General features: G+C 43.6%; 1 protein-coding gene across 4 annotated transcripts in view; it reads left to right on the plus strand.

Annotated features, from left to right (window-relative positions):
* The window catches only part of CREBRF (CREB3 regulatory factor), a 41,636-nt gene that overhangs the window by 13,381 nt on the left and 4,473 nt on the right, over nucleotides 1-23,782 (plus strand). For 2 of the 4 annotated variants that reach the window (XM_028527482.2, XM_028527483.2), the window contains 7 exons: nucleotides 3,853-4,040; nucleotides 5,960-6,085; nucleotides 7,505-8,591; nucleotides 13,048-13,242; nucleotides 14,885-15,074; nucleotides 16,761-16,834; nucleotides 20,266-20,388. In XM_028527482.2, the coding sequence (XP_028383283.1) occupies nucleotides 4,032-4,040; nucleotides 5,960-6,085; nucleotides 7,505-8,591; nucleotides 13,048-13,242; nucleotides 14,885-15,074; nucleotides 16,761-16,834; nucleotides 20,266-20,388 (1,804 nt within the window). In that variant the 5' untranslated portion in view covers nucleotides 3,853-4,031. Of the gene's footprint in view, nucleotides 1-3,852; nucleotides 4,041-5,957; nucleotides 6,086-7,239; nucleotides 7,371-7,504; nucleotides 8,592-13,047; nucleotides 13,243-14,884; nucleotides 15,075-16,760; nucleotides 16,835-20,265; nucleotides 20,389-23,782 lie in introns of those variants that run through there. The other 2 variants (XM_036013887.1, XM_036013888.1) reach the window with 2 other exon arrangements.

Below are 23,782 nucleotides of genomic sequence, written 5' to 3' on the forward strand. Positions count from 1 at the left end.
TGGTGTCAGCCTTGTTTCTGTACCTGGACCGTCAGGGGTCAGCTGGAACCCTCAGAGTCAGAAGGGGCATAAATGAGAAGCTCTTGGATATGTGTGAGCTGCCTGGGGCACACCAGTCAGCCCTAGGGTTTGGCTTTTAAAGATTGGATCAGTGGTTTGAGCAGTCCCAGGGAGGAGGAGCTTTTGTAAGATGTCCTTTGACTTACTTCTCTTACATTCCATTCCCCCTTGCCTGAGGTACATAGTGAGCCTCGCATATTTTCCATGGAGAACCAAAAAAACCTGTGGTAGGACGTGGTGGGAAGGGCTGTTACAAAAGAGATTGAAACTCTGGGCGTCTTTAAGTGGCACCGTCACTGCTCATAAATCAGACATTTGCCCCATCTCATTGCTTCACAGGGCTGGTTCACGGTTACTAGAATATTTTCCTGTGCTGAGAAGTTGCTGTCGAATAGTTTTGGTTGAGCCCTGGTAGAGAAAATCTGTTGGTAAATATCATTTCTGATGGACCACAGTCTTCTCCCTTGAAAAACAAAACTGTATTGGGAACTGTGAATAAAAGGAAGTAAGGTGACATAATTTAGTCTTTCAGCTTTTTTTTTTTTTTTTTAAAGAAATGCTAGTCTTGAGTTCAGCTTGAGGGTAGCGTGGAGGATTTTATGATCAAATAAGTTTGGGACGTGACATCTGTTCTCTTCACCTATTGGTGATTTATAATGTGCACCGGGACCTAGCATACCTAGCACCGGCAGGTTTCCAGGAAGTCCTGCACGACGGTGGTGTAACAGTCGTGTTTAATGTGTTTTCCAAAGCTCACAACCCTTCTGTTGAGTAACCGTTCTGACATTCCTGGGAATAAATATTCTTCAGGTCACACATCAGGAAATCAGACTATTGCTTTTTATGGACTTTAATATTAAAGCTTGAGTAAAATAGGGCTTTTCTTGAGCCTAGAAAAGTGTGCAGGCATCCTGAAAAGCAAGCTTTTACACCGTCCTCTTCAGCATTACTCGGCCACCCAGGCATTCATGTCCCCTTAGCGTGTGGCTCCCCGGTGTAGGTGATAGCGTTGGAGCGGTGTATCGTGATGGGAGAGTCTGTGTAATGGTAACTGCTGCAAAAGTGCTTTTCTTCCTTCCACTCTTGGGTGGGGGATTTTATTCTTCATAGTTGTTTCTCAATATATGTCTGGAATGGGACCAAGCATTTCTGGGTAATGGATGCCAAACATGGGGATGAGGATTGTTTGTTGTGAACTTGGGTCATTAGTTTTAGAGATTACAAGAGTTGATCACAGAAGTCCTACTGCTTGGTGAAGAGGTGGCCCTTCCCTCACTCCTGCTTGCTGCTCCTTGAGAGACTAAGAGAGGCAACTAAGGACCTTGAACTATCCCAGGTGAAGGAGCTCAATCCTTTCCATAGTGGACACTCTCACTCAGGAATAGGTATCTTTAAAACAGTCAGCCTTGCTTACAACAGTGGTCCCAGAGGTTGAGTTTCTGAGCTGGGCTAGCTGTGGGACAAAAAAAAGGCATTGGCAACATTATACCTATTGATAAGAATCCCCTTTTAGATGTATTTTATTACTGTATCCTAATTTAATGTCTCATTTAATTCTCATAACATCCCTATTACATAGTTAAGAAAGAATAATTGTTAATTCCTCAGTCTGGGAGCTAAGGCAGAAAAATTTAAGCTCTAATTCCTGAGTCTGCTTAGTTTTGATTATGGGATCAAAACTGGAATCCAAGTCTCGTTTTTCTAAAACAAGTGGTCTTTTTGCTAACTGCATTGACTGACGTTTGCTTCGAGGCCAAGTGTTTAAATGAATTTTAAATACTTGTGTTTGTATGGCAGTATTATGGCATAGAAAATTCAGTCGCAGAGAGATGAGAAAAGTGAGGCTTAGAAAGATAGACCTACTCAGTGTTGCATAGTTTGCAAGTGAAAGCTGCAACCAGCATTTAGCCCTGTTGTTGATCTGGTGTTTCCCTGATAAACCACGCTGTTGGGAGATGGTGTCTTGAGTAGATGCTAATAAAAATATGTTGAATACAACTCAGTCTCTTCTTGAGTCATCGACCCTTGCTAGGAAGGGTACGTTTCAGGATTTGCAGAATATCAGACTTTTCTCCCAGACCCACATTGTAGACCAGGGTTGCACTGGTACCCTTTGGTGAATGCATCCCTTAGAATCTCATGTCTTTTTGGCGTCTGCATAATAGGTCCAGGAAATGCACCTGACCTGTTTCTCACAGGAATCAGGGGAAGAGTTTGGGAGACTGCATATCAGCAGTGGGGCCAACCATGAAGCCACATAAGCAGAAGCTGGGCCAGGACTGGTCTTTGGAAAGAGCAGGGTTCAGTCCACTTAGACCGTAGCCCTGGATTGAGGTGCATTCACTAATTCTGTTTCTAGGCCCAGGCTGGGCACTTGGTGGTGTCTCCTAGGCTAGAAGAAAGAGCTCAGAATGACAACCAGCCAGAGGGAAGAGCCCAGCAACGAGCCAGGAAATACAAATGGTAGTCGATTTATTAATCTAATTAAGTAGAGAAATGATTGACTCCCTTGTTGCCTATGTTTTATTTATTCAGCAGCAGACCTTTGAAATAATGTACCACTCTAACCTTCTAGCCCAGAGAGTGTGCTAATGATAGAGGCAGCTCTGCTTAAATTGGCTCTTACATCAATCTAAGAAATGATACTGCATCTGGACTGAAAGAGCAAGGAGTAGGCAGTGGTTCTCAGCTTTAGGGAGGGTCAGAATCACCTAGATGGCTCCTTGAGACATATATCTGGGCCCCACTTCCAGAATTCCTGCTTCAGTAGGTCTGGGCGGGGGACCCAAGCTTTTGTACTTCTGACGAATTTCCAGGTTGACACTGATGGTGCTGCTCCTGGGATCACACTTTGAGGCCCACTGATCTAGGAAAGATGATGAAATGCTTACCGCTGATCAATTCTGACGATGAAGGCTTTCACAGAGGAGGGACAAAGGAACTCACGTTTAAGTCTTCCACAGTTAAGACCTTGCGCCAAGTGATTTGCAATCATTGTTTAATTTAACCCTAAAAACCACTCTGCAAAGTAGTCCTCATCCCTGTTTCCCCCTCAGCATACACACATTTAAAAACGTACTTGAATAATTCTTTCTTCAAGGTCAGCTTTCACTTCCAGCTGAAAGAATAGTGCTGCACATACCATTATGAACATGATTTTATTTAATGTGGAGGATATGTCAAATTACATCGTTCACTGTTATGTATTCGTTGCTCTTGTATCTTTATGAGTGATTTGAAATACAGATTAATTTAGCATTAATGATTAATAGATGGAATTAAAAGTTGCAACGTATTTTCTCATACAGAACATAAAGTGAGCAGGAACTTGAATGTTAAGTATAATACATCTTTCAGGTCACACGAAAAATCAGCTTTTGTTAATTTTTCAGGGTTTTCTTTTTAATCCTCACCTTAGGATATGTATATCGATTTGAGAGAGAGAGAGAAACATTGAACAGTTGTCTCCCGTATGCACCGAGACTGGGGGTCACACCCCCTGCAACTTTTTGGTGTGGGGGACAACGTTCCAGCCAACCGAACCACCCGGTGAGGGCGCAGCGCTGTTTTGTTTCATTTAATGTGGTTCGCTTCTTACTGACTGACTTCTGTTTTAGAAACAAAGGAAAGAATGGTGAATTTTAGAATAGTTGGTATTAAGAAAGAACCAAATTCTTGATATTGCAACCGCAAGACTTACTCCTTTAAAGGGTTCTTTGTTAAGGTCGTTTTAGAAGGTCAGCTTGTTTTTAACGGTGCTTGGTGAAGTTACTGTGTGTTGTTGTCTGACAGATTCGCACAGGAAAGAAAAGCAGCGACCCAAGCAATCTAAGTGAAGGCATTCCAGGGAACCCTGCCGTTTATTGTGAAAACCATCTTTAATTCTGAAATTAAAAGTAAAGCTGGAAAGGAATTTACAAACGAGAAAAAAAAGAAGTTGGGGATCGGACTCACGGGACCTGGGCTTGGAAATGCCTCAGGTAAGCCGTACAGAGCGGGCGCGAGGTTTCCCGGTCTCCCGCGGCAGAAAGTCAGCGCCCTTGGTTCTGCGAGTCCTCCAGTCCTTGACACAGCCTGACGCACGACCTTCCTTTTTAAGACATTTGCCTTCTGCTCTCAGCTAGTTTCGAATACATGTCCTTCCTTCCGTTGCTTCTGTTTTCTGCTGTGCTGTGCAGCTTTGAAGTTTATGAGCTTGGCACAGGGAACATGGTAAGTGAAAAAGTTAGAACTTGGACAGATCTGCTGGCTTTATGGGGCTAACCCTACTCCCCTGAAAATGAATCTGCCACAAAAGCCTGTTTTCGTCTTCTCTGTCTTCTGTTTCCCAATTGTTCCTTTCTAGTCATGCCTGTTGAATTGAAAGGTAATTAAGAGGAAATGGAGTGTCTTTCATATACATATATGTATGAAAACACACACCTCCCATAAAACATGTCTAAGAATGGTTATATGCATTTATATTACTTTAATTGATCGGTTCTGGTTTCAGATAATCACTGAAGCCATAAACAAAGCCCGTTAGACCCCACTCTGCATTGCCAGACTTCTTCCTTTCCTCCTCATCGTTGGCTTTTTACCCTCTCCCCTCTGTGTGTTCAGTTTTGGGGAGAAGTCTGGAAATAATGAGAGGGCAGGGGTGCTTAGGTGGCTCCATGTGAGGCCAGGCGGAACTCTGCCCTGAGCACAGCACGTGGGAAACTTGCCGGGGCTGTGCAGTGACTCGGGGACAGGCAGCAGAGGTGAAGAAAGCGGATTTGCTCACCGATGTTGAAAAGGCCAGTGGCCCACCTCACCCCGACCCCCTGCCAAGTGGGCTGCACGTACCCATTCAGAGTTCTTTCCCACCCACGGGTTAATTTGCTGCTTATTGAATGCTTGAATTTAGGGCTATAAAGCACTTACTTTGAGCTTGCCAGTCTGGGAGGGTTGGGGAACGTCAGAGAAGGAAAAGCATGGGATGGGGTATACCAACGAAGGGAACGTGATGAGAGAGTGTATGTGAGTCTGTGGTCGGTGGAAGGTACATGAACACAAAAATGTAAGCAAACAGTCTAATAATTTTTTAGAGTTTCAGCAGAAACTTGCAGAAAGAGAACAAAAAGGTGGAGAGGAAATTTGTATTTTTTCCCATCCTCTTCCTTCATGCAAGTTCAGTGTCAAAGGCAGACCTCTCTCTTGTTTGGGCCACTTGAGGAGCGTGAGCCCCCCTTCACTCTGGAGTGATTTGTAGAGATGCTGCAGTGGGAAAGGGGGATTAACTCTGGGTGCCAAGTCTTTTTTCCCTTTCTTTTTTATTATAGAATGAATTGTACCGTTTTCAGGAACCAGGATTAAAGCTACTGAGCTCATGTCCAAGTTAGTCCCACCCAGGAGATTTTTGAATATTTGATTGTATCTCCATCATGGCCCTGGAGGCATTTGTTGATTGGAGACGCCCAAATTCCCTTCCAGCTTGCATTGGGAAATTAGACATTGGGCTCAGGAGTATGGAGTTAGACTGACTTGTTCCCTTTGAGACCCCAGAAGTGGCAGGGAGTTCTCCTCTTCAGGGAGTTAGTGCAGAGAGTATCAGTACAGATGGATTTGAAGAATATCAATAACCCAGTAAAAGTACTCCTTAAGTACTGTATGCTGATTCTGGTGTCTAAATAAACTTTCGTTTTTAGAGGTTAGGTATTTTGAACACTTGCCACTCTATTCTTTTTTTATGCATCTTATTTTCCTAATATAAGCCCACAGTGTAATGCTAGTTAAGTTTCTGAAATGTACTAAACAGTAGGAAAGATTCTGAATTGTCTTCTGAAGATAGTCAGTGGGTGCGGGATAGGGTGTGTGTGTCATAAATTGGTCTCGAAGTAGTCTTTCAGGTTCTAAAGCTAAGATCTCTCTGTGATAGCCCAGTGTAAGCGGAATGGATCCGCCTTTCGGGGATGCCTTTCGAAGCCACACCTTTTCGGAACAGACTCTGATGAGCACAGATCTCTTAGCAAACAGCTCAGACCCAGATTTCATGTATGAACTGGTGAGTAACGTTTTCTCGGGTTCTTCTCTGATTTACGGGACAAGTGTTGTGGTAGAGTTCTTTATTTATAAATGACGGGAAGAAAAAAGGATGCCATTAGGCCTAATTCGATACTTGTGACTGTCACTCTAGTAACTTTAGAAGAATGTATGAACTCACTGGAAACAGTAGGATGAAAGGTTTTCTAAATACCTTTGGTCTGATTTTTGATGGTGAGGGTGGGAAGCTGTCTTCTTTAATATGCCTGAATGCTAAAGGAGTTCTCAACTGGAAAAGTCAGGAACGATAACATTGAGCAAGGTGTATGACACAGAGAATGTGAGACAAAAAAAGCAATATCTGCATATACTTACTTATTCTTGAGGTGAATCGACACTTAAGATTCCTAAGAGAAACATTTAAAAAAATAATTATAACTACATATAATATAAGCATCACAGAAGTATATAAAAACTGGAAAACTGAGAGTACAAATTGGCTAATTCACTAAAAACCATTGACTTGTACACTTAATATCGGTGAATTTTATGGTATATAAATTATATACTTCAATAAAGATGTTAAGACACACACACGCACACACACAGAATAAAAAATTTCAAACAAATACAAAAGTGAAAACAACAAAACACTGGGAAACTGAAACTTTCTCGTTTCCTTCCTGAGCCTCTGCTCTCCAAACCCCCCCAAGGGGAACTACTACTGACATAGTTTTTCTATGCCTACAGAACTATATGGATATTTTAAATTGGATGACATACTTATAAGTGCAGTATTCTGTCACCTTTTTAACATAAAGATATATGGGGAGCAGCCTTTCATGTTAGTTCATTGGAATTTAACTGCGTTCTTTGTAACGGCTGCATAGTCTTACTCCCATTGTTAAAATTACATCTCTGCTTGTGAGGAGTACTTTATTCCCAAGCCCAAGTGTTGTTACAAGGTCTTACTAAAGATCTGATTGTTCTGTGGCTGAGTTCCAACTCTCTTTGAATTGGTCTTTGCCTGTAACTTCGAGTTCTCATTTGAGAAGACACTTTGTTCTGTGATGAAGGTAAGGTCTTCGCTGTTGCTTTGTAATTGAAGCTTACTTCTAAGGAGGTCCCAAAATCCTTCTAGGTCAAAGATCAGGAAATGTAAACTTTTTTTTTCAGGAAGAGTGTTTGTAGTAAAGTTCAAGAGGCCTTGATATCTGGACCATACTTAAACCTCTCAAAGGACATATTTTCCCTCCTTTTTTTTCTTGCCCAAGAAAATGATGTTATATGGAATGGTAAAGTTTCATGTAAGTAGCCTTTATCTTAAAATAAAACAGACCAGAAGTCAAGCACTTGTTTTTATCAATTTGATATGTGGAAGTGGATGGAGGTGAATGTTTCCTGAAGCAGGGCGTGTAATCTTGTCTCGAACCTTCCTCAGGATAGAGAGATGAACTGCCAGCAGAACCCCAGAGACAACTCCCCTTCTCTGGAGGACTGCAAGGACATCGAGAACCTGGAGTCTTTCACGGACGTCCTGGAGAACGAGGGCGCCTTCACCTCGAACTGGGAGCAGTGGGACACGTACTGTGAGGACCTGACCAAGTACACCAAGCTGACCAGCTGTGACATCTGGGGGACAAAAGAGGTGGACTACCTGGGTCTCGATGACTTTTCCAGCCCTTACCAGGACGAAGAGGTCATAAGTAAAACTCCAACTTTGGCCCAGCTCAATAGCGAAGACTCTCAGTCTGTTTCTGACTCCCTGTATTACCCGGATTCGCTTTTCAGTGTCAAACCAAGTCCTTTGCCTTCTTCATTCCCTGGCAAGAAGATCGCAAGCAGAGCAGCCGCCCCTCTGTGTTCTTCTAAGACTCTTCAGGCTGAGGCCCCTTTGTCAGACTGCGTCCAGAAAGCAAGCAAACCCACTTCAAGCACACAGATCATGGTGAAGACCAACACGCATCACACGGAGAAGGTGAACTTCCATGTGGAGTGTAAAGACTACGTCAAAAAGGCAAAAGTAAAGATCAGCCCAGTGCAGCAGAGCCGGCCCTCGCCGAGCCAGGCGCACGCCGACGCCGCCAAGGAGAACACCTGCTACTGTGGGGCGGTAGCAAAGAGGCCGGAGAGGAAAGGGGTGGAGCCTCTTCAGGGTCATGCCACTCCAGCTTTGCCTTTTAAAGAAACCCAGGAACTATTGCTCAGTCCCCTGCCCCAGGAGGGCCCGGGGGCAGCTGCAGCAGGAGAGAGTAGCAGCCTTTCTGCCAGCACATCGGTCTCGGATTCATCCCAGAAAAAAGAAGAGCACAATTATTCCCTGTTTGTCTCCGACAACTTGGGTGAGCAGCCAACCAAACACAGTCCTGAGGAAGAGGAGGAGGACGAGGAGGATGTCGATGACGAGGACCATGATGAAGGATTTGGCAGCGAGCACGAACTTTCTGAAAATGAGGAGGAGGAGGAAGAGGAAGAGGACTATGAAGATGACAAGGATGACGATATTAGTGACACTTTCTCCGAACCAGGTATTGTAAAGCTTGGGTACTGTAATGCAGGCTTACCAGACTGGCCTTTCTCCTCCTGTCTGGAAATAGAACGCTTTGCTATGGATGCTTTCTTTGTCTTAGTTTGAGGATTGAATGGCTTAATGTCTTGGCTTCAATATGTAATTGCTTTTTTTTTCTATTCAGACAGCTCTAAAATAATTACTTTTGCTCATATAGTGTTTCATGTGCTGATTCCTCGAGGGCTACTTCTTAATTTATTTTATGCTAAGTGACCTGATTTATCACTCTTGAGCAGCTGTGCAAAGATGCCAAGAATTGATTGGCTTGAAAAAACATTCCTATTTATGCAGGAGTCCCTCCATTAAGTTATGAGTTTATAGAATGGTGAACCAAGAGATGATGGTTTATATTATTCATACCTATAACCAACAAAGCCTACTTAATGAATAATGTAAAAAAGAGATTTTTCTTTGTGTGTGCTGCATCTTTCATGTGCTCAGTATTTTTCCACTTAAGAAAAATATATGCTATAATTTCATGAGTGTGAAAGAGATTGTGTTTTATTTCTGTGCAGTGCTTACAAACAAAAGTGAGAAAGAAAGTGAAAGCTGCAGGGGCTGGTCCACTTCAGCATTTACGTGCTTGGGCTGTCGCCACTGTTGGCTCGTGCAGTTTCCTTATGAACATGATACTGCCAAGTGGAACACAGTTAATACGCAAAGAAATGGAGATCTTCAAGTTTAAGCAGAAGTTTTCTTCAGAAATGATGTTGATAAGGCCTACATAAAAAAACTTAAGTTATTAAAAAACCTTACAAATTGCCAAAGAACACCCATCCCTGTTTGTTATGATGATTGCTAGAATTTCCAGCAGTATAAACATTGCTATTTAATTTTTGGAAAGGTTTTTAAGGCATAGTAGCCGGACTGTGGGCACTGGAGCACTGTTCCTGCTGAAAGACCCCTTTTATTGCAGTCTTCCTATTACACAAATGCTTAGAGGGATGTGTTTGATACAACCAAGTTGTTTGACTTGGGCGGGGTTGCAAGTAAGGAAAAGGTACTTTCAGTTTAATGTGGAGGAAAGGGAGTTTACACTTTTCTTTGGTTTACTTTAGAACTCCAAAGAGTCTAGATAGTACAGTTGTCTTTCCTACTTCGCAGGAAAATTTTTCAACAAACTAATACTGTCTGCTTGTAGAGGTTTCAAGGAAAGTCCTCTTTGTAGCCGGTAGGGAGACCAGAGTGGGCCTTACTGTCTCGGAGGCCAGCCCTGTTGCTTTGAGTCCACATTTAGAATTAGGTTAGGAGGCTGGGGGAAGGGTGAGGCCAGAGGGAGCCAGGTAGTAACTAAGGGAAATGGAAAGTGTGGGGAAGTAAGTACCTCTGCCAGCTGGTGCTTAAAGGGATAGATAAACCAGGGAGCAAATCTCCCCACCGCCAGCCAGGACTAGACTACACTGCTTTACATTTTGCTCTTCGTTGACTTTTCACTCCACTTTAAATTTATTTTTGATCTTTTGACTTGGTTTCCTCTTGAGAGGTGAGTGGGCCCTTGAAGAGATACCACTTGGTAGGTTGACCCTTGTTTCCCTGTTCTCAACCTTTGACCCTGATATGGAGGAGGAGCCAGTGTCAGGGTTGGTCCTGCCCTGTTAACAGGCCACATCCCCCGGATGGTGTTGAGCGAGCAACACCACTTTAGAGCAGAGATGGGCTAGTGGGCACTCTGTGGGGGGCAGCTCTCCTCCTGGGGCTGTTTGACAATGTCACAAGTTTGGGTGGCATTTAATTCACTCATTTCCAGTTGACTTTAAGTAAAATCTCCTTGGTTGGTATCACTGGGACAATTTTCACAAACTTTAATGAATGACATTCTTTAACCACAAAATCAGCACAATTTTGTGGTTGTAATTTGGGCTTCATTCACATTCACTAATGAAAATGTTCCTTTTTCTTGAAGGAAAGAGCTAAACAAGAAACTTTAGGAATGCATAAGTGAATTAATGCTGAGAAGCAGGAAGAAACTGTTTGAAGATGAAAAGCGGGAATAGTTGTAGCTCCTTTAGAGCACTAGTTTCGGAGTGGGTTGACGGGTGTGACTTGCAGCAGACGGTGTACAAAGGCCCTTTTGTGACGACTGGCTCCCTTGATGCTGGTTCTTGGCAGCTCGCTGCAACAGTGCCTGCGCCTGCAGAGCTCCAGGAAAGGTGTAAAATGGAGTTTCAGTCCCTATTCTGGACTGGCTCCCAAGTTCTAATAGAGCCTATTCTGTGGACAGGCTACAACAGTCTGGGGTCATGGAGTTACTTGGTTGTAAGACTGAGAACTGGGCCCCCAGAATGAGACTTTATTTTGTAATCCTCACTGAGCATTTTTACGATGGACTTTACCAGCTCGATGGCAGCAGTCCTTACCAAAGATGGGGGATTGAAGTTTTAGGCAATAATAAGCCTTTTTGATTTTCTTTTGATTATCATGTCAGGAAGGAATGAGTTGGATCAGTATGGTGAACCATCAAATGAAAAAGAAAAGGGAAAAGGCTTGGTTGGAAACGTTGCATTAAACAAACCATTGGCTTGTTAAAAAAATTGTGAGTGCCTCCTTTCGTATCAGGCACTGTGTGGAGATGAGCGGAGCAGACGTGGTCCTCGTCTCCGTGGAGCCTGGAGTTGCGCGGGCCCACTCATGGTCGCCGTCTCCGTCTTCTGCTCCGCCTGTGCGCCCTGTGACTTGGCTGGAGGGAGGTGCAGGACGAGTTTCTTAAGACTTTTTGGACCACAGAACCCACTTGGGGATGAAGGCATATCTGACAGTGATAGTGTTTCTCAGAACATACTTGGAGAAATATTTAGCGACCGTGAATGCCAGCCCAGTGGTCTGAGAATGTAGCTTGTCTGCATTTACTGGGTCACGGTGCACTCCGTGCTGGAAGGTGGGCAGCTTCAGCTCACGGGTGCATTGTGTGCATGCGCTGTGGTGGGCTTACCGTGTGCACTCTTAGACAATGTTAAAAATACTCGGGCAAAGAAACTGATGGCCCTTTAAACACTTATTTTAAAAGACTGACCATATTTAACCAATATGTCCAATCCAAACAATTTAGGTGGTACCTGGTTTAGGTGGGACAGAAGAAACGAAAATCTTCATGGCCCTTTACATTTAACGTGGAATGTCTGTGGGGAAAACCCCAGTTAGACCATTTCACTGGGGCGGCGCAGGAAGCATGGGAAGCCAGGGGGACCCAGACTCCTGGAGTCATGGGGCCTACCTACATCAGTCCGGGCTCTGTCCGGTCACTGAGCTGTGCTGCCCACATTGTTTAAACGAACCACAGATGCACGCTAATGCTGTAAGAGCTTGGCCTGGCTGTTGCTTCGAAATCATTCTGCTCTCCGAACTGGTTCTCCTTCCAAAGGTTACATTTATTGGGGTCTGATCGTCACACAGTGAAACTCGCTCCCTTCGAGTGCACGGGGCTGGGAGTTTTGACAAGTGTGTGTGGTCGTGTAACCACCGCAGTCCAGACACAGAGAAGTTGATCGCCGCCCCCAGATTTCCCTCAGGTTCCTTTCTAGTCAGCCCCTCTCTCCACCCTCAACTCCTGGCAACCACTTTGCCTCTGTAATTTTGCCTTTTCTAGAACGTCATATAAATGGAATCATATTCCTAGTTAATTCTTAATCTGAAGAAAACCTGGTAAAATTCTAACTTTTCCCTAAATGCTCAGACGTCATCACTTTGTGTCAGTTCCAGAGGAGTCAGTTTTGGGAGGGAAAGTGGTCGTTGTACTTGGCCAGTGCCGCCCAGTTTTCCCTGGCCACCTCAGGTTGTGCGCGTGCTGTGCGAGGGCGGCCCCGCTGCCCCGTGCACCTAGCCCTAGCTGCGTGAGTGCGTACGGGGCGGCGCTCTCCGAAGGGACCCGAGGGCTGTGGCTTGTCCTGTCCGAGGGCTGGCCAGACGGAAGCTGCCCCACAGCTCTGCCACAGGGCGACACCCTGCTGCCCCCCCCCCTCCCCCGCTCCCCCGGAAGGCACAAGGCAGCTGTCCGTGGGGACTGTTCCAGAGGCATCCACATCAAAAAGAAGACATGTAAGGTCACAGCGTAGTGGCCAAGCACCATTATCTAATAGGCTCGTGACATTCCTGTTGCTCTCCTTCCTTACTCTCTGAGTCCTGTGTGAGGATGCGAAGTGTCATATACTGCCTCATGCAAACCAAAGAGAAACCGCGGGGAGATAGTGTGGTTGTCTTTGATTTTGATCGCTGAATATTTTATGAGTCAGATTTCTACATTAAAATTTATTTTATGGACCTGGTTTATTATCTTTGACGTGCTAGTGATAAACAGTGATATTTTTAGGTGAAAGGAAATGTATCAAACAACAGATAGAAGGATCTTTTTGTTTGTCACGATTGGTGTATTGTAATTTATGGAACTTAAAAATTGGGGTGGCGGGGCTTTTTTTTTGAAGGTTATGAAAATGATTCTGTGGAAGACTTGAAGGAGATGACTTCAATATCCTCTCGGAAGAGAGGCAAAAGGAGGTACTTCTGGGAGTACAGCGAACAGCTCACGCCGTCGCAGCAGGAGAGGATGCTCAGGCCCTCTGAATGGAACCGGGACACCTTGCCGAGTAATATGTACCAGAAAAATGGCTTGCATCATGGTAAGAGGGGGTGTGGTCAACTATTTATTGCCCCTTTAAATAGAGATACTAAGCCGTAATGTTTAACCGTCGCATGTGGGTGTTCCACCCTTCCTGGCGGACTGGAGAGGGGCGCAGTAGCGCTGCCGTGTTTGCTGTGACCGCTGCTCGCTCGCAGACAGCTTTACCAGGGTTGGGAGCCGTTACCTGAGCAGGAAGGGAGGCCCCCCTAAAAACGATTTCTTGTCTAGTCACTTCTAGGAAGTGCTCAGGAGACCGCGATCACGGCCTGCCCCAGGTGCCGTGGACCCAGAAGGGCCGCGGGGGAGGAGAGCGGGCCCTGGCGCTCACTGCCATTCTCACCTGGTCTTCAGGCCTGAGATGGGGCGGGGGGTCGGGCTGGGCTCCAGACAGTGGTGGGAGGAAGGGGGAGGGTGAGGAAGAGACCAGGATAGCTGTAAGAAAAAGGGAATGGAAAGAGAAAAGGAGAAAATAGGGGTCAGGAGAAGCTTATCCTCTTAGGTCAGTTTTTGAATTGTGAACCCCGGCCAATGTCATTAAATAGAATTTCTTCTGCACAAATGTTATTCTTCCATTAATCCAAAGTGGAGGGCACTAGTAAGTTTGGTGCTCAATGGTCCGCAGATTTAAGTTGCTAAGTGTTTCTGACGCTGGAATTGTACCAGAAGTATGTTTGTGCCTCACTTTCCCTTTCCTCTGGGACCCAGGTCTGTGCTTTACTGTCTCTCAATGAGTAAAAACCTAGTTTTTGCCTTAAGATTGGTTTTTCTACCCAAAGTGGAAAGGCAGGACCAATAGCTAGGTTCAGAGAGCATGTGGAAAGCACTAAGAAAGTCGTGTGGTGCATTGTAATTTGAGGACAGAGCTGTGCCTCTTGCCTGCAGTGATAGGGCAAGACCCTCAGGGTCTTCCGTGATGTCATGTACCAAATGCACCAAAGAAAAACTTTCAGAAAAGGCAGTCTGAACTTGGTGGGCTTTGGGGTCCAGCATGTATGACAATTCCAATTTAGAGAATCAAACTTGGTTTGGGTAAAATCTCCACAATCTTTTTCTGACTGTATTTTTACCCTAGCCCTGATTTTTTTTTTAGAGAGGGGCAAGAGAGGGAGAAGGAGAGGGGAAAGAAACATCAATGTAAGAGAGAGACATTGATCGGTTGCCTCTCGCACGCCCCCAACAAGGGACCTGGCCCGCAAACCTTGCATGTGCTCTGACCAGGGATCAAACTGGCAGCCTCGCAGTTTGCAGGACGATGCCCAACCCACTGAGCCTGTTGGCCAGGACCTGATTTTTGTGTGTAGGTGAACTTGCACTTTGGTCCTAAAGCCCTCAGATGCTTATTACTGCCATGCAAAAATAATAAGACTCATATCAGGGCTAGAAACCATAAGCTGAGAAGGCTTGGAAAAGGCTGGAGCTGTCACATTCCCCCACTCCTTGAGTCACTACACGGGGAGGAGAGGAGGCCAGTGCTTCTCGCTCGCATGGGCTGAGATTGTGAGACTTCTGAAACATGCCAAGACTTCTGAGTGAGGAAAGGGAGTTGGGTGGGGAAATGTGGTCTTAAAATACGGCTGTAGAAAATGTATCTTTTGGTAAAGAAAATGATGTATCTTACACTTCTTTTAAACCACCTGTAGGGAAATATGCAGTAAAGAAGTCACGGAGAACTGATGTAGAAGACTTGACTCCAAATCCCAAAAAACTCCTGCAGATAGGCAATGAACTGCGGAAACTGAACAAGGTGATCAGTGACCTGACTCCGGTCAGCGAGCTTCCCTTAACTGCTCGGCCAAGGTCAAGGAAGGAAAAGAATAAGCTGGCTTCCAGGTAAATACTAATCATGGCTGCTTGCGTGAGTGAAGTTAGGAGGTGAGGTTAGACTTGCTGTGAGTTGTATAGAAACTCACCCAACCCTCAACCACTTATTCAGAAATAATACTCTTATAAATACTGCAATGAGAGTATTATAAACTTTCCTTTGAAAGTAAAAGTTAGTATTTATGCTATTTTTTATCCTTATCCGAGGACATTTTTTTCATTGCTTCTAGAGAGAGAAGAAGGGAGAGAGAGAAACATCAGTGTGAGAGAGAAACATTGATTGGTTGCCTCCTGTACGTGCCCAGATGGGGGTTGTTTGTGCCTGGACCACCGGGGACTGGACCCGCAGCCTGGGTATGTGCCCTGACTGGGGCTCAAACCAACAACCTTTTGGTCATGGGACAACACTCCAACCAACAACCAATTGAGCCACATCAGCCAGGCAAAAGACAGATTTTATGCTTGATGGAAAGTTTTTTAGGGGTAGAGCTGAGCCCTAGCTTGGTGGCTGAGTTGGTTGGAGCATTGTCCCATATACCAAAAGGTTGAGGATTAGATTCCCAGTCAGGGCCCATGACTAGGTTGTAGGTTTGATTCCCAGTTGGGGTGTATATGGGAGGCAACTGACTGATGTTTCTCTCTCTCTGTCCCTTCCTCTCTCTAAAATCAATAAAAAACCTATCCATGGGTGAGGATTAAAAAAAAGGTTGGTGGGGGAGGTGAACACACTCAAGTCTAGTATAACAACAAAAATTTTTATCATAGTTTTGGTTTTTGTTGGTTTTATAGTAATTAAAATGTGTCCCTTTTAATGTACACTTCTGTGAGTTTTGACATACTCAGTCATATAACCACCCCTACAATCAAGATATTGAACATTTTCATCACTTTAAAAAATTTCCTGGTGCCCCGTTGTAGAAGTAAACCCCTTCTCCTGCCCCTGACCCCTCACCACTACTGACCTTTCCCACCCCTGCAGGCGAGTTCTCTGGAGTAGCGTACAGGTGGGGTCCCGCTGCTTACAGCCTTTCGGCTCGGGGTCCTTTGATTTAACTCTCCGTGTTTGAGATTCATCCATGTTGTTGTGAGGGGTAGTGAGGTTTGTTCCTCTCTTTGTTGAGTGGCGTTCCTTTGTCGGGACACACTGCAGTTTACCCATTCACCGGGTGAAGGACATTCGGGCTGTTGCCAGTTTTTGGCAATTACGAGTAAAGCCACCATAAACATTCACTTAAGAGATGTTTGTGTGAACATAGTTTTTTGTTTCTCTGGGTATATACCCAGCAGTATAGGGTTTGATTTTTTAAGAAACTGTCAAAGTGGCTATTTCCAAAGTAATAAAGCAAAACTTTTAAGAAATTGCTCTTTTCCAAAGTAGCCGCATGCACTGCTTTCCACCCCCACCAGCGTGCACGAGGGCTGCACTCACTCCCTGCTCTCTATATTGCCAGTTTTGTTTGCTTATTCCAGTGCACTGGTCAGAGCTTTATTTTTTAATGTGCTTACAATTTTTAAAAAATCATTTTGGATAAATTATTATATTGTGGCTTTTTTGTTAGATGGGTTACTTAATACAAAAATATTGGTGGGCAGTGGTTTCTGGTTGCTATTAGAAAATGTCGGACAGCAACAAAGAGAAGTGTATATTGAATGCTCATTTTTAGAAAGTAAATTAATTACTCCTTCCTTTCACAGGGCTTGTCGGTTAAAGAAAAAAGCCCAGTATGAAGCTAATAAAGTGAAATTGTGGGGCCTCAACACAGAATATGGTAAGCTTAAACTTTTAATAATTTGATTAACCTCCTGTTATTTGCTAACCACTCTTTTTCTTTGGTTTTGTTATTTGCTCCCCCTGTATTCTGCCCACATTTAGGCCAGCCTTATTTTCGTTAATCCACCCAGTAAGTGACTTGCTCTTACTCATCCGTGTCCTTCTAGTGTGAGTGTCTCTATCTGTGGCTCCCCGGCCAGATCTCATTCTGCCCTGAGGAGCTCATCTACTTGTGAGCATAGTAAGTGCTTGCTTTCATTTTACAGTGGTGTGACCGGGGTAGCCACATTTAGGGACTACTGTTCATTTAGCCTTCGAGTGGGTAGTTTAGATCTCTGGTTTACAAACTGGTTTGCTCTTTGGAATCATCTGTGCACATGCTGAAATACAGATTTGTAGGCCCCCCCTCCAGCTCCTCTGAATCTGTGCAAGTAGACCGCAGTAATTTATATTTTTTACACTACCCTGGTTACTTGCATGCCACCATCTAGCATGTATGTGGGAATTGCTGGTTCAGATCTCGAGCTGTCACGTGATCGCACAGGTAGAGAATTACTGTCTCTGAGGCATCCTGGGCTATAACCAAGTAGGCTGCTCGTGAGGGAAGGCCCCGTGGGTGGAGGGGACCCATCTCATGCACCTGGAACTCTTCCCAGCACACGAGAGGGTGGGAAAGCTCTGGTTTAAGGTGTCCCTCCTTCCCCCCTTGCTTTAAGCTTGGTATCCTAAGCGTTTGCACGTTCCTTTACCCCTAAATTTGGACACTTCACCGTGTAGCTGTTGGGCTAAGTTGTATCAGAAAGTGAAATGGTGGCAAAATGATTGATTATGGCTGGCTTCTGAAGGTTTTCTGAAGGCCAGCATGACGTCTGGCACGCAGGTGCTCACAAACTTCCTGGAGTTTTTCTTAATCCTTGATCTGGATAATCTTGTTTCCATTTGTGAGAGCAGAAAGAGGCTTTCCAATTGCGAAGTTTACAGTTTGTTAAATGAACTGTTGTGTTATTTATTAATGGCCACTCTGGAACTCTAATCAAGGTAAAATATATTAGGTAAAACAATAGTTGGCTTCTTGGAATGGAAATCTACCCCATTTTTCTATTCTTTCTTGCTGCTGAAGCATTTTGATCTTGAGCTCTGAGAAGTGCATATAAATGCAGTGATTGCAATGGCGCTGGCATTTGTATTACTTTCAGATCCCAGCTGGCTCACACTGCAGGGCGACGCGGTGGGCCACTGGAAGCCTCTGGGTCTGTGTGTCTTCAGACACGTGTTGGCATCCCTCCGTGTGCTGTCAGTTAAGCCACTTATCTGCGATGATGTGTGTGTGTGTGTGTGTGTGTGTGTGTTGCGCTTGTGTATATGCACCTCTGTTAAACCAGTTGGCCGTGTATATGTGGTTCTACTGTGGACTCTGTTCTGTTCCATTGGTCGATTTGCGTATCTTTGTATAAACTGTCCTGATTACTGTATTGTATAGTAAATCCTGAAGTCGGAGTTTTAGTCTTTGCTCGTCTTCCAATTTTGTTCTTTCCTTTCAAAGTAGTTTTGACTATTCTAGGTCCTTTGCATGACCACATAAATTTTAGAATTAGTTTACCCCCTTTAAAAAAACTTACTGAAATTTGATTGGTATTGCTTTGACTCTGTAGATCAGTTTGGTAGGAATTACCACGTTAACAAAAGGGAACCTTCCAGTCCCTGAACTTGGTATCTCTTTCCATCTAGTTACATTGTCTTTAATTTCCCTCCGCCTTGTTTTACAGTTTTCAGTTTTAGAGTGCTTGAACTTCTTTTGTGAGGTTTATTCCTGGATATGTTATGTTTTTTGGTACTGATGTAAGTGGAATTGCTTTTGAAATTTTACTTTCAAACTCTTTCCTGCTTATAAATGCATACAAAATGGATTTTTTAGTATTGCTCTGTGTCTTGTTATCTTGCTAAATTTATCAGTTCTAGTAGTAGGCATGGAGATGCCGTAGGATTTTCTATTTAAGCAATTATCACCTTCAAATAGAAGAGGTTTTATTTGTTCCTTTCTGATCTTTATGCCTTTTATTTTTTTTATTGCCTTATTGCAATGTCAAGGACATCAAATATGAGTGATGATTGCCTTGTTTGCGATCTTGGTAGGGGGCATCTTTCCCTTTTACGATGTTGGCTGTAGGCTGTTTCTGTACATGGGAGGATACCCTCTGTCATCATTTTGAGTAAGTTCTCTTCTTTTCCTAGTTTCTTTTATCATGAATGGGTACTGAGTTGTCATATAGGCTTTTTTTTTGTTTTTTGCATTTATGGGAATAATTGTTTTGTTATCCTTTTTATCTGGTATTATTTCACAGTAACACCTATAAATATGGTGAATTACATTAACTGATTTTTGAATATTAAGTCAACTTTGCATTCCTAATAAACTCTACTTGGTTACGATGTATTTTCCTTTCTTTATTAGAATCTTTTGCAAATACTCAGTTGAAGATTTTTGTGTCTATACTCGAGAGGGATATTAGTGTGTGATTTTCTTTTTTTATAGTGTCTTTGTCAGGTTTTGGAATTTGGGCTATACTGGTCTTATGGAATGAATTTAGCTATAATCTTTATCTTTTTTTAAAAAAGTTTAAGAATGGTTTTTATTTCTTCATTGTCTGTTTGGTAGAATTTGCTATTAAAACCATCTGGGTTTTCTTAAAGGAATACTTTTGGGTAAATTCAGCTCCTTATTTGGAAATAGGCTGTTCAGATTTTCTGTTTCTTCTTGTGTCAGTTTTAAGTTGCATTTTCACAAAAGTTGTCCATTTCATCCGAGTTGTTGAATTTTTTTGGCATAGCATTTTCTTGTGATCCTTTTAATGGCTCTAGATTGTGAAGTGATCACCCCTTTTTCATTGTGGATATAAATGATCAGTCAGTCTAGCTGTGGATGGATGCAGGACGGGGTATCAATTTTGATGATGTTTTCAAAGAACTAGCTTTTGGTTTTGTTAACTTACTCTAGTATGTGTTTGTGTTCAGTTTATTTCCCTCCTCCTATTTACTTTTGGTTAATTCTGCTCACTCTTTTTAAGCTTCTTAAGGTGGGGAAATTTTTCTCAAAGCTTTTTTATTTGAAGGACTTTGTTTGGTTTATTTAATAAACTCTTACTAAGATCTTGTGAATCGACATACCAGGCTCTGTCCTAGTCCTAAAGCTGTGAGGACAAGTAAGGCAAGTTGCTGACGGGGCAGCGGACACTGGTGCAGGTCTGCAGTGTGCTCTCGAAAGGCTCATCGTGTGAAATTAGTCTGTTTGGATAGGAAAGCTTAAAACTGTCATAGCTTAATGTTTTCTTACACATGCTCCATTTTAAATCGAATGTTTGTTACTATATAATTAAAAGCAAATTCTTCCATGTTTGCGACACATTCCGAGTATCTTCTTCTATCTTGCAGATAATTTATTGTTTGTAATCAACTCCATCAAGCAAGAGATTGTAAACCGAGTACAGAGTCCAAGAGAGGACAGAGGACCCAACATGGGGCAGAAGCTTGAAATCCTCATTAAAGACACTCTTGGTAAGAAGAATATTGGATAATTAAGGATGAAATAATAACATGTTGTATAAAATATGTGACTTCAAAAGGATAAGGAAAAACTCAAGTGCTCTCATTGTGGTTACTCTCCATTATAAGTAGTTTTGTCTTTTGAGATTGAGCATTCATAAACATACACTGCTGGTTACCACATGTTGCATTTAGACCTCATCGCTGAACTATTTAACTCTTAGAGAAGATAAACTTCTGGCAACTTTAACTTTCTCCGGGGGGAAGGAAAATAAAGATCGCTGAGCTGTGGAGCCTGCAGCTTACACTCTAGTTGAGGTGCTCACCTACTCATTTTACACTTCACAGGATCCCAACAAACTCGACTGCCTGGCTTTCCCTTCCTGAGCAGACTATGCAGTGTGGAGAGGAGCAGGCGTCCTGAAGTCAGGCACAGTGCGGCCCTAGAGCAGAGGCAGCTAGAACACTGGAGGCCGGGAGCTTAGCTGCCCTGGCAGCAGGCTGCTCACAGACCAGGCGCACCCCTAGGGCATCACTGCAGAATGCGATCGGTGGAGACCCTGTGAGGCGTCATGAAGTTGCTCCAGCTATGCTACCTGTTGTTTAACAGCATTTGTTTTGTGTTCTTTCAGTGCATTTCTGTCTTTTGTTTCTTCTTCTTTAAAATAATTTTCTGCCTTGGCTGGTATGATTCAGTGGGTTGAGCACCAGACTGCACACCAAATCGTCGCTGGTTGGATTCTGTGTCAGGGCACATGCCTGGGTTGTTGCGGGCCAGGTCCCCACTGGGGCGTGTGAGAGGCGGCTGATCAGTGTTTCTCTCACACACTGATGTGTCCTTTTCTCTTTCTCCCTCCCTTCTCCTCTCTCTCAAAGTAAATAAAATCTTTTAAAACATAATTTTCTGTCTTTCTTTGTTAGGTAGAGGGAGGAATTTAATATTCTAAGAAAAGAAAAATTTCTTTTTGCCTTCTTTTATTTTAATTTAAAGAATTTCTATGTTGAAAAGCTTGTCTATTCCTTTTATATTTGAAAGTCTGTTTCATCAAATACAAAATCCTTGACTCATATTTTCTTTCCTCGAGTATTTTAAATGTGTTTCTTCATTTTCTCTGGCACTTAAGAGTTGCTATTAAAAAGGTAATAATTGCCTAATTTTTTTCCTTATTAAGCCATTTGCTATTTTTGCCTAAGGGTTTTTTTTGTTTTGTTTTGGGGTTTTTTTACCTTTAAATCCCAGTAACTTTACTGGACTGTGTCTTGGTATCGGTCATTTAAGGTTGATACTCTCCTGTGTTCACTGTGCTCTGTCAGTGCGTAGTTTTAAATCTTTTTAGGGCTTGACTTGTTCCCTTGCATTGGTTTTCTTCTTCAGGGACTCAGCCGTTTGTGGGTTAGCTCTCCTTTGCCTGTCTTTCATGCTGAAATTCTTCCTGCCTTTCACCTGGGTTTCTCTTAAAAGCATTATCTGTTACATTTATTTCCTCCTGTGTTTCTTTTAGTTTTGCCTTCATTTCAAGAATTAATTTTTTCTTTTATTTCTAATTCTTTTCTGAGTTCTGTCACCTTATTTCTGAGTTTTTTTCTCATTATGTTACTCCTTCATATCTTGTATCATTTTCTGTAATGTCTTCTAGTTTATTTTGAAATAAAAATGGATTAAGGTTTTCATTCATTTTCATGTCTTTTGGGCATACTTCTGTTATTTGTAGGAATTTTCTTATTTTCTTTTGTCTTACAATAACTTACTGGGATTTTTGACCTTGATGCTTTTCTGTTACTAATTTGTATATGAAATCAGGTATTTTTTGAACTTTCAAAAGACAGTTTCATTCATAACTTTTCTAACTTTGAAACTTCACAGAATCCCCTGTTTTCAGTTAATGTGAAAAGTGTCCTGTATTTGCTCATGAAATGGTCATTCCCGGGCATCCACGAGAGAGGCCCCGGGGAGGGGCAGGGAAAGCGAGCTTGAGCCTGCCCTGGGGAGATCAAGTCCTGCCCGCCTCGGCGAGGCCGCGTGGAGGGGGCATCTGAGGAAACGGGCGCAGCCAGGCGGGTGGAGAGGAGGCAGAAACACACCATCGGGCCGAGTGCCTTCCGTGGGAGCGGGGTGGAGTGCGGAAACAAGGGTCTGGGGGTTTTGATGCAGTTGAACGTCACTAGGCCGCAGTCAGTGAGGGAGAGAAGAGGACCTGGTGGCAGGGCCAGCGTTATCACACTGGTGCTGGTGGCAGCTCGCTTTCTCAGATGCCTGGTGCTACACCCCTCCCCCATTCCGTCCAGACCATTCTTTCCTTTCCTATCTGTTGTCCCTCCCCGGCCCAGTTGGGATTCTTACCAGTCTTGGCCCCAGTCCTGCAGGGGAGTCCTGGCAGTCGGTTTCCTGAGTTCGCAGAGGCCGGACTGCGGCAGCCCCTTCACTGCGCACTGTGGGCTCCCTGCGCTCACGCTCTACTGGGGGCGGTGGGGCGGAAACGCCCATCGCTTCGGGCCCTCCGGGGACCAGCCTGCCGGCTGGTTCAGACCTCCGCTGTCCACTGCTTCCTTTGGACTCAGCCCGCACGGGCAGTGACATTGCTAATACCATTTAGGCTTTACAGCTTTTCGTAGTTTCTTCTCCCGCTCTAGCATTTTGGGGTCGGGGTGATACCATGTCACTTGTTAACGCTTTCCATGGGTTCATGGTTTTGCTATCTCATTGTCCTGGGGAATTCAGGAGATGAAAAATCTATGCTGTCATAGAACTGTCTTCCCAGAATTACCCTCTGGAGCAGTTTAAAATACATTGGAATTTTTTTTTTTTTCTTAAAGGTTTGGTAGAACACTCTTCAAAACTATCTGGCCCAGTGGTTTTTGTGATCAACTCTTTAAAAACATCCTCAGTGTCCTCTGTGATAATTTATCAGATTATAACATCTTCTGGACTCAGTTTTGATAATTTATATATTCCCAGAAAATTATTCCCTTCCTCCAGGCCCTCAAATTTATTTAAATTGTTTTTTAATTTCCCCTATATCAGTGGCTAGTATTCCATTTTCATTTTTTAAAAATTATTTATTTACTTTTAGAGAGAGGAGAAGGGAGGGAGAAAGAGAGGGAGAGAAACATCAGTGTGAGTATATCAGTGAGTTGCTGCCCACACGCCCCCAACTGGGGGCCTGGCCAACCCAGGCACATGTGCCCTGACTGGGGTCAGACCGGTGACCTTGTGGTTCGCAGGCCAGGGCTCAGTCCACTGCACCACAGCAGCAGGGCCATCTTCATTTTCCCTTTTATATTGTGTTGTTCTTTATTTCTGGAGTTGAGAGCGTGTCTTACCCCCTGCCCAAAGAACCAGCTCTTGAGTTTATCAGTTACTCTCATTTCTTCAGTTAAATGCTGGATTCATTTGTTATTTTCTTGT

The sequence above is a fragment of the Phyllostomus discolor genome, chromosome 13, assembly GCF_004126475.2.
Source record: "Phyllostomus discolor isolate MPI-MPIP mPhyDis1 chromosome 13, mPhyDis1.pri.v3, whole genome shotgun sequence".
NCBI classification, from domain to species: Eukaryota; Metazoa; Chordata; class Mammalia; order Chiroptera; family Phyllostomidae; genus Phyllostomus; species Phyllostomus discolor.